Source organism: Gloeophyllum trabeum (genome assembly GCF_000344685.1).
Source record: "Gloeophyllum trabeum ATCC 11539 unplaced genomic scaffold GLOTRscaffold_00002, whole genome shotgun sequence".
NCBI classification, from domain to species: Eukaryota; Fungi; Basidiomycota; class Agaricomycetes; order Gloeophyllales; family Gloeophyllaceae; genus Gloeophyllum; species Gloeophyllum trabeum.
Window position 1 is genome coordinate 2,770,897 of NW_006920411.1, and position 15,787 is coordinate 2,786,683.

The following is a 15,787-nucleotide window of genomic DNA, read 5'->3' on the forward strand; positions in this document are numbered from 1 at the left end:
TTGGAGTCTAAGTGACCCTTCCTATCGGACTGTCTTCAAAGTTCAGGGCCATTTTACAACAACGAGGAAATTTCGCGCCATCTTTGAGTGCGGGGACGTACTCATCAGACACTGCGGGCAGAGACCGATGTCCCGCTGGCGTGCATGCTATGAACATGCCCCGGTTGGGAGAACACTTTCCTAGAATGGTCTTTGTTGGACCATGACGTGGAGATGGAGAATGTCCTTTGAATGAACAAAGGCAGATCCACGGGACATTTACTATGCTCTCTAAAAATTAGGGGACATTTGATTCACATTGTTCTCTCATTCTTTATGTCTCTGCCAAGTCCCACTTCGGAGCATGCAAGGAAAGTGTTCTCCCACCTATTTCATGAATGACAAATGTCCGGTGGCGGGACATCGGTGTTTGCCCGCTGTGAGAGTGCCTCAAGCAAAGGCCGCACCGGTCTCTTCAGTCAGACTTTCGCGGCAAAGGCACTGCCGCCGCTGCAAAACGGGACGGGTACATTCGGCAAAGCTCTGACCATTCAGCGGAGAGAGACGGGAAGTAACTGCGTCCAATCAGAGTCCGGTTATTCCTAACCCCCGATCGCCTTGTTTGGCGAGGCCTTTCCCGTATGACCAGCGAAACGGTTTGCCCACGGAAGGTCCATACAGTACAGTAATGTCGCTCTGGCCAGTCTCTAGAGCAATTCAAGACCGGGCGAGGCAAGGCGAGTGAACCGGTGCCGACGGCTGCATTGGATTTGGCCAAATCCTGCAACATCGGAAAGGGGAGGGAGACAGCAGGAGGGATGTTATAAAAGCTCGCAAGGATGGCTGAAGGGGTCGCACCTAGCCTGGACTTACAAGTACGTACGGGACACAAGCGTAGCCGAAGCGGTACTGATCATAACCACGTCTTCGTCTCGTTTAGATCCGTCTCAACTCTATCGTCTTTACGATCCCGCATCCCCGTCCGGCTCCTTATCAATTTCACCTTATCGCGCACCCACCATGCCGTCGAAAATCTCCCGCGTCGACCCTCACTCCCTGACCGACCTCCCATCCCGGGTCCACTACCTGAAGGAATTCCTTCAATTCACCGACGAGGACGGCGCCGCCATCCAATCCTCCGCCCCGCTTCTCAGCGCACTCCTCCCTACCATCCTCGACACCGTATACACTCACCTTCTCTCTTTCGACATCACCGCCAGGGCATTCGTACCCAAGCAGCCCGAGCAGAGCGGGGCTGGAGGGGCCGCCAGTGTGGAGGAGCTCTCGCTCGAACACCCCAATATCAAGCACCGCAAGGACTTCCTGGGGCAGTACTTCGTGAAGCTGGTGAGCAACAAGGATTGGAGCGACGCGAGCCCCTTCTGGTGCTACCTCGACCTCGTCGGCGTGATGCATACCGGCGAGCCGGGCTTCAAGCATCGCGCGAAGAGGCCCGAGCTGCGGGTCGAGTTCATCCATATGGGTCTGCTGCTTGGGTGGGTCGAGGATCTCGTTGCGGACGCGGTGCTCCAGGAGGCGAGCTTGGATCTGCAGACGAAGGCGAAGGTGATCCGGGCGTTTAACAAGCTGCTGTGGATACAGAATGACCTCTTCGCGAGGCATTATGTTGTCGACCCCGCATCGGGGACACTCCCCAAAGGCTCCGAGGCAAAGAAGGTGCGTTTTGTCCTGCTACTCAGCTCCCTTAGGTTGGGCAATTGACAGTTCGGCTTTCTAGCTTTTGCTCTCTGCGTCTTCGGATAACAAAACGCTAGCTATCGCCGGCGGGGTCGCAGCAGCTGTCAGCGCTGCAGTTTGGCTCGTGCGCTCCTTGTGGTCGTAGGATGATACCTTGGAAGCTCTTGTCACTCTGTTAATGTATTATATCGACTGTGTAATATCCGTATAGGTTACGAGCAGGCGCTTATTTATGGACGGAACTCACTACCGTTGGCTCATCTTGCAGTCCCTGAAATGAGTTGGCGGTTCGGATCGTCGGCTTGCTCGAGCCAGCCTCCTGTAGACTCTAACTGACAGAGTCAGGATGGCCAGCACTTTCTTCTACCACAAACTTCAGTCCCGTGTACCATGTCCACTTCATTTGCATGATCGACTCAGTCCAGATTGTTTCCGCAGAGCGCGCGGGGTCGCGGGCGCCATACGGATGATTTTATCGACTTCGAATCAGTATTCATCTCAAAGCAGAGCGAAAGCCTCGATGAACATAGAACATGTTGAACTCGGAGATGGAGGACATGTTAGACCCGGCCAAAATGAGAAATCTCGGGAAAGATACACTCCGATAAACAAAAGCTGACTCTTCAGCCACCTTCACGGTACCGCTCCCGCCGTTCTCAGCGCTGCGTCCCGTCCCATCCCCTCCTGCTCTCTCTTTTTCTTGACTAGCTTACTTCTCACTCGTCCTCCATCATGGCTCCGAAAAACAAGGGAAAGAAAGGCAAAAAGCAGGATGACGATGACTTCTGGTGCGCATCCCCGCGGACTCGTGATCGGGGATTGTAAGGCTCATCTCGCCGCCAGGGAAAACGCAGGCGTTTCGGTTGCGAACAATAATGTTGCGGAAGATGCCTCCGATGGAGAGGTTGCGCCGAAGAAGGGCGGGTTCAGCGGGTTCGCGGCCGCGGGCCTGTCCGTGGAGGAGCCCCCTGATGTCCCGGATGAGGAGGAGGATTTCGGTGGGCTGATGGTACGTGACATGTCATTCGCCCTCCTTGCAGGATGATCGCTGAGTCTTACTATCTATGTACAGTCTACATTGAAAGCATCGTCGAAGAAGAAGGATAAGAAGAAGAACAAAAAGGCAGCGGCCGAGGAGGACGTCGACTTTGCAAACGGAGATGCTGCCGAAGACGCCGCACCCAAAGCGGCACCTAAAGAGGTCACAGCTGAGGAGCTCGCGGACGAGGAGTGGGGTCCGGCGAAGGAGAAGGGGAAGAAGGGCAAGAAGGCCAAGGGCAAGCAGGGGAAGGCTGCGGACGAGGAGGAGGCTAACGAGGAGGCTGCCGGTACGTGTCTCTGTTTACAGTACTCTATGCTCGTACTCATTCACACACCAAGGCACGCCAGAGCCTACTCAGGCCGTTGCCCCGGCAGCTCCGTCTCCTGCTCCTAAGGATGAGGAAGAGGGCGAAGATGGTGAGGGAGGTCCGCGAATACTATCCAAGAAGGAGAAGGAAAAGCTGAAGAAGGAGCGGGAGAAGGTTTGGTCTCATTCTACCTACCGGGATCTGTCGTTGACCGTTGTGGCGCATAGGCTAAGAAGAAGGCTCAGGCCGCTGCCAAGAAAGCTACTGGGGGCGCATCAGCGGAGAAAACGCCGGAGCCGGAGGCTGCACCAGCCGTGGCTGCACCGGCCCCGGAGAAGGAGGAGGAAGACGACGAGGAGGAGGGCGGTGCCGGAGGTGATGCCGCGAAGAAGAAAAAGAAGAAGAAAAAGGGTGCCAAGAAGGAGGAGGAGCCTGCGCCTGCTGCAGGGAAGAAGAAGGGCCCAGCAGGTATCAGTGCGCTGAAGGCACTGATGGAGGAGAAGAAGCGGTTGGAGGAGGAGGCCCGGAGGAGGGAGGAAGAGGAGCGGCTGAGGATTGAGGAGGAGGAGCGGAGGGCGGCTGAGGAGGAAAGGAAGCGGGAGGAGGAGAAGCAGCGGAGGAAGGAGAAGGAGAAGGCTAAGAAGGAGCAAGCGAAGAAGGAGGGACGATTGCTCACCAAAAAGCAGAAGGAAGAGCGGGCGGCTGCAGAGAGGAGAAAGCAGGCCTTACTGGCTAGTGGCGTGCAGATCGAGGGTTTGCAGCAGCCTAGTAGTGGCGCTCCCAAGAAGGTGGTATACGAGAACAGGAAGAAGAAGCCGGCTGTCGCGAGTTCAGGCACCAGGGATTCAACGCCTGCGCCGGAGACGAAACCTTCCACTCCCGAACCGCCCGCGCCTCTAGAGCCCGAAGTGACCAAACCCGTAGAGAAGGCTGATGACGTGAAAAGCGACTGGGACGCGTCGAGCGATGACGAGAAGGAGAAGGCGCCAGCCAAAGCTGAGGGTGTCAAGAGTGATTGGGATGCCAGCAGCGACGAGGAGGAGGGAGAGAAGAAGCCTAGCGCGCCTGCGAAAGGTATAACTTGACTGTTTTCTGGAGAAGCGGCATGACCTGACCTCTCCGTGTAGCAAATGGCGCCAACGGTACTGCTAAAGCTGGACAACCTGCTAAGGCCCCTGCGAAAACTACTGCAGCTGCTGGAAAGGCGGCTCCTGCTAAACCAGCAGCCAAGCCTGCCAATGGAGCGATGAAAGCTGAGTCAGAATCCGAATCTGAGGAGGACAGCGACGACAGCGACTCGGAAGAAGACTCTTCTGAAGAGGAGACATCGTCTGATGAGTCTGAGGACATGACTCAGGCGCAGAAACTGGCGGCACAGAAAAAGGCTGAGGCTGCTGCGAGAAGGGCCAAAGCCCATGAGGAGGCTTTGCAGAAGCGGAACAAGGACGATCTGCGGAGTCCTATATGTTGTATTCTCGGTCACGTTGATACCGGTAAGACTAAGTTGCTGGACAAGGTACGTGTTCAGAAGGCTATAGTCATGAGGAACTGCTAATCGTGGATTGCAGATCCGTCAAACGAACGTCCAAGAGGGTGAGGCTGGGGGTATCACACAGCAAATTGGTGCAACCTACTTCCCCATCGACGCGATCAAGCAGAAGACTGCAGTTATGAACGCGGACGGCAAGTTCGAGTACAAAATTCCTGGTCTTTTGATCATCGATACACCCGGCCACGAGTCCTTCACCAACTTGCGTTCAAGAGGCAGTTCGCTGTGTAACATCGCCATCCTGGTTGTTGACATCATGGTACGTGAAATGATGTGAGTCCTCTACGTCAGCTCTCATCTAACTATTCAATTAGCACGGCTTGGAGCCTCAGACACTGGAGTCCTTGAGGTTGTTACGTGACAGAAAGACGCCTTTCATCGTTGCCCTTAACAAGGTATGACTTGCGTTGCACTGCCTCTGGACGTCTCCCATAACTTCCCCTAGATTGACCGTATGTATGGCTGGGAACCGACGCCGGATAATGCGTTCCGAGACTCCTTGGCGAAACAAAAACGCTCTGTTCAGCGGGAATTCGAGGATCGAGTGCAAAAGACCATCGTGGCATTCGCCGAGCAAGGTCTCAACGCTGTTCTCTACTATGAGAACAAGAGCTTTGCCCGGAATGTCTCTCTCGTCCCAACGTCCGCGATAACTGGCGAGGGCATACCAGATATGATTATGCTCCTCGTCAATCTCACGCAGCAACGTATGTCGGAGCGTCTGATGTACCTGTCTGAACTTGAGTGTACGGTATTGGAGGTCAAGGTTATCGAGGGTCTTGGTACGACCATCGATGTTGTTTTGGTCAATGGTTACTTGCGCGAAGGGGATAGGATTGTGGTCTGCGGTTTGAACGGACCTATAGTCACGCAGATCCGTGCCTTACTGACTCCGCAGCCTCTACGGGAGCTTCGCATAAAGGTGGGCAATTTCGACGATCTCTAGAAGACTGCATCTCACAACAATCGCTCAGTCCGCGTATGTTCATCACAAAGAAGTCAAGGCTGCATTGGGTGTGAAGATTGCCGCCCCAGACTTGGAGAAAGCGATTGCTGGTTCTCGTCTTCTGGTCGTAGGACCTGACGATGACGAGGAGGAGATGATGGAGGAGGTCATGTCTGATCTTACGTCCTTGCTGAATAACATCGACAAGTCCGGCCGTGGGGTCTGTGTACAGGCCTCGACTCTTGGTTCTCTGGAAGCTTTGCTAGACTTCTTGAAGAGCAGCAAGATCCCCGTCTCCGGCATCAACATCGGGCCTGTGCACAAGCGGGACGTCATGCGTGCGGCGACTATGCTTGAGAAGCAGCGGGAACTTGCCTGTATCCTCTGTTTCGATGTGCCGGTAGATTCTGAAGCAGAGCGCCTGGCTGAGGAGATGGGCATCCGGCTGTTCAAGGGTATGCGTTATCTTTACAACATCGAGACGATATAACTGACCATAGTCCAGCTGATATCATTTACCATTTGTTCGATGCCTTCACGGCGTATAACAATGAGATCATGGAGGCGAAGCGCAGAGATGCTGCTCCTCAAGCTGTTTGGCCCTGTCGACTCAAGATCATTGCGGCCTTTGCCAAGCGAGACCCGATTATCCTTGGTGTCGACATCATTGACGGTACCCTGCGCGTGGGCACTCCCCTCTGCGTCGTGAAAGTCGACCCAGTGACAAAGAAGAAGGAGATTGTTGAGCTCGGCAAGATGTAAGCTCGCGTCCTCTATTTTGGTTTTGCGTCTAACGATCATTGCAGCTCTTCTCTCGAGATCAATCACAAGTCGCAAGAGGTGAATCGACTCGGGTTATTAAGGGTGTATCTATGATCTGACGCATGTTTCATTCAGGTGGTCAAAAAGTCGCAAGCTGGCGGTGGTGTGGCTGTTAAGATAGAACACGCTGTCTATCAGACACCCAAGATGTTCGGACGGCATTTCGACGAGAAGGATGAGATAGTCAGCCGTATATCTCGTCAAAGTATCGATGTACTCAAGGTAAGGATTGAAGCTGATCGTTGCGTTAGTTCTTGTCTGACCCGCTGTCTTTTCTTGCAGACTCACTTTAGGGCCGAGGTCTCCAACGAGGAATGGCTGCTCATCAAGGGCCTGAAGTCGGTCAGTAAAATTAGTTTCGTGATGTGTCTTGCTTTCTCTGACACTGTTGGGGATCAGCTCCTTGACATTCCATGAGAGCGCGTACCTCATCGCAACCTCATCGCGCCTCACTCCGCCCTTATCTCTCCATCTTGTCCACACAGTTGTCTTACATAAGCACATGTATTTATACACCCGCAATTTGTGCGATTAGCATCCCTGTATCCTCTTTTCACTGCTTCTTCATCGCTTCTGTGGAGGACCCACTATGTCCGCACCTTCCATCGATACAAAGAAGGACCATGATCACGAGGCCGACGCCGTCGATCAGGATGAGATTCAGCTGGTAAAACTTCTACGGAGAAGCTGGGAAGGACCTTGCGGGGCATGAGGCTGAATTGACATCATCACTTCATTGGTAACGTCGCTTTCTAGTGGACACTGGAATGGCTGCGGGTATCCCTGTCTGCGAACCGTTCTTTTCCATCTGACCTGCCGCCCGAATATGGTGGCTGGTCCGCAATGGGGAGGCGGGGGGCGACATGGGGTTGAGATTACACCGTTAGAACCTGATCAGCGCTCAGACCTGCGTAGGGAAAGCCCCAGTGTATCTTCTAACTTTTGCTTCCTCCCCGGAGGAAGCCATAGCAGAGCTTACTGACGTGCTATTTGTCCCTGTGCTACAGCAAAAGCTTGGATATAAACAGGTACATTTTGGGTATTGAGTTACTACCCTTTCTGTCATGACGTTCTAATTTGCCATGTAGCAATTGCATCGGACATGGCACTTCTTCGAGAGTTTTGCAGCGAGCTTCGCCGCTTTGAACTTTATCGGTGGAGTGAGGTACGATTGTAGTTCATGCAGACGCCATTCTTCGTCTCATGTATTTCCAGGTCTGCCCTCTTCCTCGGGCTTCTGGCTGGTGGGCCAGCGGCAGTCTGGTAAATGGAGCCGAATATCATCCCCACCCCGTCTATTGATTTTCATCAAGGTCGTCGTACATTGTTACCTTGGTCTTCATGTGGATCACAGCGGCTGTGCTGGCAGAAATATGCTCTGCCCTGCCTCTCAGTGGGTCTATATACATTTGGACGGCTGAGAGCGCTGGACCCAAATACGCGCGGTTCTTCGGCTTCATCGTGGCCTGGTGGTCCTGCACCGCTTGGATGACCTTTGCGGCCGGAAATTGTCAGGTACGCTTGGTCCTTTAACGATCTGCAAGACGATGTTTGAAGCGGGACTTTCATCGCAGACCACCGCCAACTATGTTGTCTCGCAGCTTGCCGTATGGGAAGTCAACTTCCCTGGCGGCGTTGGGAATGATAACATCCAATGGCGTGCGCTCATATGGGCCATTGCAGAAGGTCTCTTCTGCGTCGCCATTGCCCTGAATTACATGCCGCCGAAGTGGTACTCCCGCCTGTTCAAGTTCTCCGTCGGGCTTATGATGCTCGACTTCTTCCTGTGTCTAATTTGGCTGCCGATTGGAGCATCGAGGAGTTACGGCTTGCGTACAGCCAAGGAGGTCTTTACTCAGACTTGTGAGTGGTGACTGTAGTCCACGTATAGATGAATGGATCTAACGATAGTGTAGATAACGGCACCGGTGCCCCGGCTGGATGGAACTGGATATTATCATAGTCAGTCGCACTTCCACTCAAGTTACACTAACAGATCCTCACAATGCATGTTCAGTTTGTTTACCGCAGGCACCCTGATAGGCTTTGACGCTTCCGGCCATATCGCGGAAGAAACCAAAAATGCAAGCGTCGTCGCCGCTCGCGGAATCCTGTCGAGCGCTTTTGCCACGGGTATCCTAGGATTTGCGACTACCATCCTATTCCTCTTCTGCATCCCGGACCTGGAATCCGTATTTGCTCTCGACGCACCGCAACCCTTCGTGCAGATTTATGCCCTTGCTCTCGGCAAGGGACCGAGTATCTTCATGACTATTCTTGCCGTACTGGGTCTCGTCATCGTAGGTCACAGTCTTCTCTCCGCCCCTTACCTGCTGACAGGGTCGTATCTAGAACACGAGCGTCGCAGTCGTGGCCGCCTCGCGCCTGGTCTTCGCCGTTGCCCGCGACGGCGTGCTCCCGCTCTCATGGTGGATTGGCCGGGTCACGCCGGACGGACAGCCGCGCAACGCCGTCACGGTCATGTTTGTCTTCGGCGCGTTGATCCTGTGTACCATCCTGCCCAGCCAAGTGGCGTTCACGTCGCTGGTGTCGGCGGGCGGGGTGCCGACGACGGCGGCATACGGCCTCATTGCGCTGCTGAGGCTGACGATGACGCCGAATGAGTTCCGGGGGAGCCATTATCGCCTTGGGCGGTGGGCCAAGCCGTTCTATCTGTCTGCGGTGCTGTTCAACGGGTTGATTGTTGCGGTGAGTGCATATGGTCATCTTTTAATTTTTTCAGTGTGCTGATGGCAACAACGGGTTTGTAGGTGCAGTTGTCCCCGTTTTCGTTCCCGGTCAATGCGGAGACGTTCAACTTCGTATGTCCTCTCCCTTATCTTGTGTAGCGCAACTTTTTATACTTAGTCGTAGGCTGTCGTGATCTTCGGCTCGGTGACTCTATTCGCTGTCCTCACTTGGTACTTTACGCCGGAGGAAAAGTGGTTGAGGCGGGAGCAGATCTTGCAGGCTCTGCAGACTGCTGATGAACCGGAGGCTGGGGCGAGCGCAAGCGCGACGCGTGACTGAAGGTCGTAATATGTGTGGTGGCGAGGGATGGGAATAAAAGAAACTCTGCGTTTGCGTACTTTCTTGGATATAACCTGATGTGTTTTTGCTTCACAGAGATCCTGGTAGCTTGTATGTAGAGCCCGCTGTTGACGTTGTGTCACGCGTCTATCCAATTGATATCCCGAGACCTTCTACTTCTGCTCAATCTCTGCTGCAATTATATCCTACAATGGGATCTATAAAAGAGGTGCTCTTCCTTAATCCTTCTTTATGGTCCCCTCAGCTCCAGAACGCAGCGACTCGAGGAGGTCGCGCAAGCGTTTGCGGAGGTTAGTGACCAGCGGATCCTCGTCTGCTTCTGGCATTGGCTGGGACAAACAGGTCGATAGATGAAGGATGGGTTGTGGCTAAAAGCGCACCATTTGATCTAGCAGATACTATGGATTAAGTGAACATTGAAGTCATGAATGCCGGTGGAAATGTAAGGACAGACCTCTGCTTCATCGATCGTCTGCTGGACGGATTAGCTTCCACAGCTCCGATATCAATGTTGAGTACTCACCAGAATAAGAGGTCCTCTAAAGACCAAGGTCAATATTCACGTGGTGTAACCCAGAGTACTGCATACCTGTTCATGATGCTCTGTAGTTGAATTTGTGGCAGTTGGGTGTGGCGGAGAAATGCAGGAGCAATCACGGCACAACCACAGAGAAGCACGCTTAGTCAACAGATCGATCGGGAGATCGGGTGCGTCACCAATCAGATCAAGGCCAATCCACCCGCCACCGTGTGCATTCAGCGCAAATGCAACCCGCGACGCGTCTCTCTCTGCTTTCCTACTCATACCACTCCGACCAGCATCGCCTACCCTGATGGCCACAGATCCTGTTTTCAAGATCATTCCGGCGACGCAAAAGTATGATTGGGGAAAGGTCGGGCTGAGCTCAAAGGTTGCTCAGTTTGCGGCAGCGTCCAAGATACCCGGCTTCACACTGGACGAATCCGCGCCGTACGCAGAGGTATACACTCTGCAGCCTTCAGAAATGGGATACAATTTGATTTGTGGAACTCATTGTTAGCTATGGATGGGAACACACCCTAGCGGCCCCTCGCGCGTACTCGGCACGGACGAGCCTCTTTCAAAGCACCTTGCGGCGAACCCCCAGCTGATGGGACAGAAGGTCCTCCAGAACTTCGAAGATGCCAAGGAGGGGAATATACCCTTCCTATTCAAAGTACTCGCGATAGAGAAGGCGTTGAGTATACAGACCCATCCGGATAAGGAGACTGCTAAAGTGCTGCACAAGGAGCACCCGGACATCTACAAAGGTGAATTCTGTATTGGCATAGAAGATATATCCTGCCTCACTCATTACCCACAGATGCAAACCATAAGCCCGAGATGGCGCTGGCCATCACGCCCTTCACCGCCATGTGCGGATTCCTCCCGCTTCCCAAGCTTGCCTCCTACATCCGTTCCGTCCCTGAATTTGCCGCCCTTATCCCTACCACAATATCTGCGGCCTTCCTGTCCCTCACTTCGGAGGATCCCTCGAACCCCAAAGTGAAGACCGCACTTAAGGACATGTTCTCCGCTGTCATGACTGCGGAGCCGGGCCTCTTCCAATCACAGCTGCGGGCACTCGTTGAACGGTATAAAAACGGTAACGTGCGGGAGGAGGAGAGCGATGTCAAGGATCTGGTCCTCAGGCTGGAAAGCCAGTTCCCTGGGGATATTGGGGTGTTCTGCGCGTATATGCTCAACTATGTGAAGTTGCAGCCTGGCGAGGCGATATTCCTTGCGGCGGGCGAACCACATGCATACGTGAGCGGAGGTGCGTGCATATTCTCAGCGTCACCTCACTAGCGCACGGATTTTAACTTACCACGAACGCAGACATCATGGAGTGCATGGCCACGTCGGACAACGTCATCCGCGCGGGGCTCACCCCGAAACTGCGCGACATACCCAACCTCGTCTCTGGGCTTACCTACAACGCGTCCGACCCATCGAAGCATTACGTCCGCCCCGCGCCGTTCCCGCGCGCGGACACGTTCGGCGTCGCCATCGACCTGTACGACCCGCCCGTGCCCGAGTTCTCCGTGCTGCAGATTAAGGTACCCGCCGCGGGCTCTGGAGGGGCGGGGATGAGCAGTGAGGACGGCGTCCCCGCGCGCAAGGAGCGCGTGCCGGCCATCGATGGGCCGAGTATCGCGATTGTGACGGAGGGCGGCGGGGTGATGGAGTGGGGAGGGAAGGAGGGGGCCCAGGTGGGCACGGGGGAGGTGGTGTTTGTGGGGGCGGGGACGGAGGTTACGGTGGAAGCGCAGGGAGGGGAGGGGATGGTTATATACTGGGCTTTCGTGGAGGCTTGAGACGGGAAGGATGTGGACAAACTCCATGTATGTAATTTTAGAATGGGTTGAAGCAGGATGTGGAATGGATTCTGTCCATAAACTTGATACAAAAAAGTGGGTCCCTGAGAGTTGAATGCTGTCTGCAACAAATCCAGGCATTACGGGTGGTGGTGAGCATCAGGAAAAGTACAGAGTCTTACAATCCTAGCTGTCCTATAATTGTCAAGCCACAGAATTAGCTAGCCTGCACCCACAATTTCACCTATTCAGTCTTGTATGAGTCCTGCCCTGTATAATAAAGAATATTCCAAGATGAGTGTACAAATGTTTCTGATTCATCAATATCTGGCATATATTGAAGTTAATTCACACCTTATGAGAATCACGCAGGCTCTTATGACCTGTTTGCTATCATGTCCTCAAACATATAAGACAGTTGGATTTTTGATATTGGCCCTATAGCATGTAAGACAATAAGTATGGCTATGGCACAGATGAAAGATCTTAGATGAACTGGAGAAAGTAAGGTTGATATAATCAACCAGGAATTAGGATTACAGAGATGGAGAAAATGCTCTTCAACCTGAAGTATACCTACATATATTCTTGCTCAGACTTCTATGATGTTTGCCACAGTACTGTGAACTCAATGACATTCATCATCACTCTCATATGGAGATCCTTAATAAGTGTACATGCACTGTCCCTACCTATTTACTACTCTGAGTGGCCACCATGGTATGCCATAAAATCTGCTGCAAGTTGGAGATTGTGCTGTAGCTCCTGGGCACATTCTGCAGCCTGTTCAGGGAGCCCAAGTCTTGTAAACATTGATATCGCTATCTCAAAGCACCTGAATGCTGACTCAAATAATGTCTGATAGATGATGATCCTGCCAATGTACCTGAAGGTCATGGCAATCCCAGAATAATCGGATAGCTCATGCCAGATAATCATGGAGGCTCCAACTAGACGCAAGGCATTGTCCATTCCTTCTGGACCCATCCTGAGAGCCACTAGTGCCATGCTCCCATAGCACTCAGCCACACCACCCTTGTTGTTCACCTCCTTGTGAAGTTTCACTGCCTCTTGCAACATTGCTTGAGCTTGGATATGCTTCTTCTCAAAGAGCAAAATGTTGGCTAAGCTCCAGAGGCACTGAGCCATTGAGGGCTTGTTTTTGGTTTCTTTGTAGTAAGCCAGTGATTCCTCCAATTTCTGAACTGCCTCAGTGTGCTGTCTCTGCATTCTCAAACACTCTCCCATGCTCCAAAGGCATTCAGCTATTGTGTCATGACTGCCAACTTGTTTGGCCAGGCTGAATGCTTCTTTTAATTGAATCACAGCCTCAGCAGGCTTGCCTTCCAGTCTTAGCATGTCACCCATAGCTGTATGACATGCAGCCACTCGATCTGGTTGTTGACTCTGCTGATATCCAGGAATTGCCAGTCTGAAATGGGCAACAGCCTCAGCATATTGATCCTGCATGCGCAAAATCATCCCAAGACAGTGGTGGCTCTGAGAAATTCCACTTGTGTAGTTCAGCTCCTGGCTGCGCTTCAATGTTTGTTCAATTTGCTTCTGGGCTGCAGTATTTCTGCCTTGTCTTAGCAATGTGATGCCAGCAAGGACCTCACACTCCACCAGAAATACACCTCCATTCATCTCCACCACAAGGGGGAGGAGAGAATCAAAAAGTAGTTGTGCTTGGGGTATGTTATGGTTTATGAGGAACCATGACATCTTGTATGCTGCCATCAGGATTTCTGCATAGATATCATGTTTGCTTTGGCATGCATGCTTGAGGAGAGCAGTTATGTTCCCAGATTCTCTTGACAGTGTATCATTGAAGTGATGGAAATGTTTCTGGATCAAGGTGATAAAGTAGTTCTCCAGTGCTCTTCTGTGCACTGCACCCAATGGACATTGCTTCAGGACATAGTACTGGATTGGAGAGAGGACAGTCAGGTTATCACCAGTCTTCTGTACAAGTCCTGCCTTCAAGAGGGCCTTGAGAGCCATATCTCTGTCCTCCATATGGGGTGTCATTGCTTCCAACTTCTCTAGACCATCTTCATCCTCTATCTGGGAAACAGCCAATAGGCCATCTGGGAGGCCTGATATCAGAGCTAGGAGAGGCAGAGCATCTTTAGCCTGTTGGACAATCTTGCTCTGCAAGGACAGTTCAATGGAGATTTGGACATTGTTGTGCTTTTCATTAGCAGTATCATCCTGAAGCATGGCAGTTTTCTGCCTTTCCCATTGCCTAAGAAGATGGGACACAGATTCAGACTTTGCCAGATGGGAGACCAGAGTAACTGCCAAAGGAATGTAGTCCAGCTTTTCCAAGAGCCTGTCAAGCACATCATCTTGATGCTGCTGGGTGATGTCAAAGAATATCTTCCTTGAGGCTTCCAAAGATATGGGCCTGAGTTCCAGTGCATCTCCCCAGATAGCCCCCCTAGGAGTGGAATTCCCTCTCATAGTGATAACAAGAGTCACCTGAGGGACACATGTGATCCTGCTCAGGACTTGCACAATCCCCTGGTTATTCTCTGTATCATAATATGGAGTCTCAAAATTGTCCAGAACCAGCAACAGCTGGGGCACAGCTTGTAGAAAGGCATTTAAGCTTGTTAGAATGTCTTGCCCATGCTTCTTCTGGACTGCCAGGGTAGTCAAGATATGTGACACAAGTTGGTCAGGACTGGTAGCTGAATCACAGGGGACAAAGTAGATGTGATCCTTGAAATGATGTTTGATCTGAGGATGATGCAGGATGGCCAAAGCCAGAGAGGTCTTGCCCATCCCTCCAGAACCCAGAATTGCCAAGTGGGTCTGTGTGGGGCCTAATATCTTGTCAACAGCATTTGATACCTCAGTCTCTCTGCCGTGGAATATAGATGGCATTGGTGGTGGAATCCTAGAGAAAAAGATACTGTTGAAATAATCAGCCACATTCATGATCATCTAGATCATGTCTGACCTCTGGGCATTGTTGGTTTGCTCATCCTACAACATGATCAGTTCCAAGAATATCAGCATACCATCTTCCTATAACATACCCATCTGGATCCAGACATGATATCAAGTTTTCTGTTGATTTGGGCTACCCCAACTTGAATATTGATGTCACCGTGTTGCTGAATGATCATTACACGCTGAGTTAGAGATCTAAACACTTTCGACTGAACACCTACAATGAACTTCCATCGTGCATCTTCCAGGTATTTCTTCCAGCTAGCAATCATGTCGGCGTCCAACTTCCCTGCTATAAACCGCTTGAAGCTGCTCCGGGCAGTCATTTCTTCCATACCGCGACATATATCCAACATTTTACTAACACGTTCATGAGGAATAACTGCTTCAAATGACAAGATTAGATAACTCACGACTGTAGATTCTCCAACTGCAACTGCAGGCTCGCACTAATATCCTCGAGTCGCTTCCCCTTCAGAGATTCAGCTAGATCCAGCATCGTCTGAGCAGCAGTGCGCGCGAGCTCATGGCAATCACTCTTGTTCTTTACGGTGCACTGAAGAGGCGTAATCGAACGCCTAAGTCATGTGTCTCGTCTCGGCGAGAGGAAGACATGGACGGCGACGTACCTCAGCCGTATCGATCAGCTTGATTGCGACTTGTAGCCCGGCCTTCACGAACGGCGCATTCATCGCATCCGCAATGTACGCAACCCCGCTAAGGGCTTCCTTTAGGTGTCCTAACGCCACCAAACTTTTCTTAGACTCCTTCAGTTTTGCGGGTGCCATCGTAGCGAGTTCGTGGTCAAGAGTCGAGGGCCAATGAGTCGATGAACCCGACGCTGTGCACTGCTGTATCCTCGTACCCATCGATTCACAGGCTCGACCTCGACCTCGGGCTCGGGCTTGCAAGTGCCGAGCTCTCAGTGCTGTACGCGTTTCCTGATCAACGAGTCCATAATGAGTTGTACATGCGGTCACTGGAGCCAATACGCCGGAATGTGCTTACCGCACAAGAGGCTTACTTCCCAGCAGCATGCTTGAGGCGCCTACTGCGTCGAGATCACTGAAAAGACAGGAAGTTGTGCTTGAAGCT

General features: G+C 52.3%; 4 protein-coding genes across 4 annotated transcripts; 3 read left to right on the forward strand and 1 right to left on the reverse strand.

Annotated features, from left to right (window-relative positions):
* The first annotated feature begins 797 nt into the window (after window positions 1–797).
* GLOTRDRAFT_55959 (uncharacterized protein) lies at window positions 798–1,969 on the forward strand. The gene is made up of 2 exons (XM_007863730.1): window positions 798–1,656; window positions 1,718–1,969. The coding sequence occupies exons 1-2, from the start codon at window positions 1,000–1,002 to the stop codon at window positions 1,820–1,822; spliced, it is 762 nt and encodes a 253-aa protein (XP_007861921.1). The 5' UTR covers window positions 798–999; the 3' UTR covers window positions 1,823–1,969.
* A 343-nt stretch (window positions 1,970–2,312) lies between these two features.
* Window positions 2,313–9,373, forward strand: GLOTRDRAFT_136529 (uncharacterized protein; the record flags this gene model as incomplete). Its single annotated transcript, XM_007864442.1, has 23 exons — window positions 2,313–2,465; window positions 2,521–2,686; window positions 2,750–3,005; window positions 3,058–3,200; window positions 3,254–4,100; window positions 4,154–4,542; window positions 4,595–4,834; window positions 4,890–4,970; window positions 5,021–5,497; window positions 5,550–5,976; window positions 6,027–6,279; window positions 6,328–6,361; window positions 6,419–6,565; window positions 6,626–6,685; window positions 7,432–7,508; window positions 7,559–7,606; window positions 7,657–7,858; window positions 7,918–8,206; window positions 8,260–8,305; window positions 8,361–8,643; window positions 8,696–9,052; window positions 9,115–9,165; window positions 9,218–9,373. The coding sequence occupies exons 1-23, from the start codon at window positions 2,410–2,412 to the stop codon at window positions 9,371–9,373; spliced, it is 5,085 nt and encodes a 1,694-aa protein (XP_007862633.1). The 5' UTR covers window positions 2,313–2,409.
* Window positions 9,374–10,172: 799 nt separating this feature from the next.
* Window positions 10,173–11,731, forward strand: GLOTRDRAFT_71397 (mannos-6-phosphate isomerase; the record flags this gene model as incomplete). Its single annotated transcript, XM_007864443.1, has 4 exons — window positions 10,173–10,374; window positions 10,435–10,684; window positions 10,738–11,190; window positions 11,253–11,731. The coding sequence occupies exons 1-4, from the start codon at window positions 10,228–10,230 to the stop codon at window positions 11,729–11,731; spliced, it is 1,329 nt and encodes a 442-aa protein (XP_007862634.1). The 5' UTR covers window positions 10,173–10,227.
* A 699-nt stretch (window positions 11,732–12,430) lies between these two features.
* Window positions 12,431–15,480, reverse strand: GLOTRDRAFT_119710 (uncharacterized protein; the record flags this gene model as incomplete). The annotated part of the gene is made up of 7 exons (XM_007864444.1): window positions 12,431–12,533; window positions 12,618–14,636; window positions 14,700–14,725; window positions 14,779–14,856; window positions 14,914–15,052; window positions 15,106–15,248; window positions 15,322–15,480. 7 exons carry the CDS (start codon window positions 15,478–15,480, stop codon window positions 12,431–12,433), a joined length of 2,667 nt encoding a protein of 888 aa, XP_007862635.1.
* Between the last annotated feature and the right edge of the window lie 307 nt (window positions 15,481–15,787).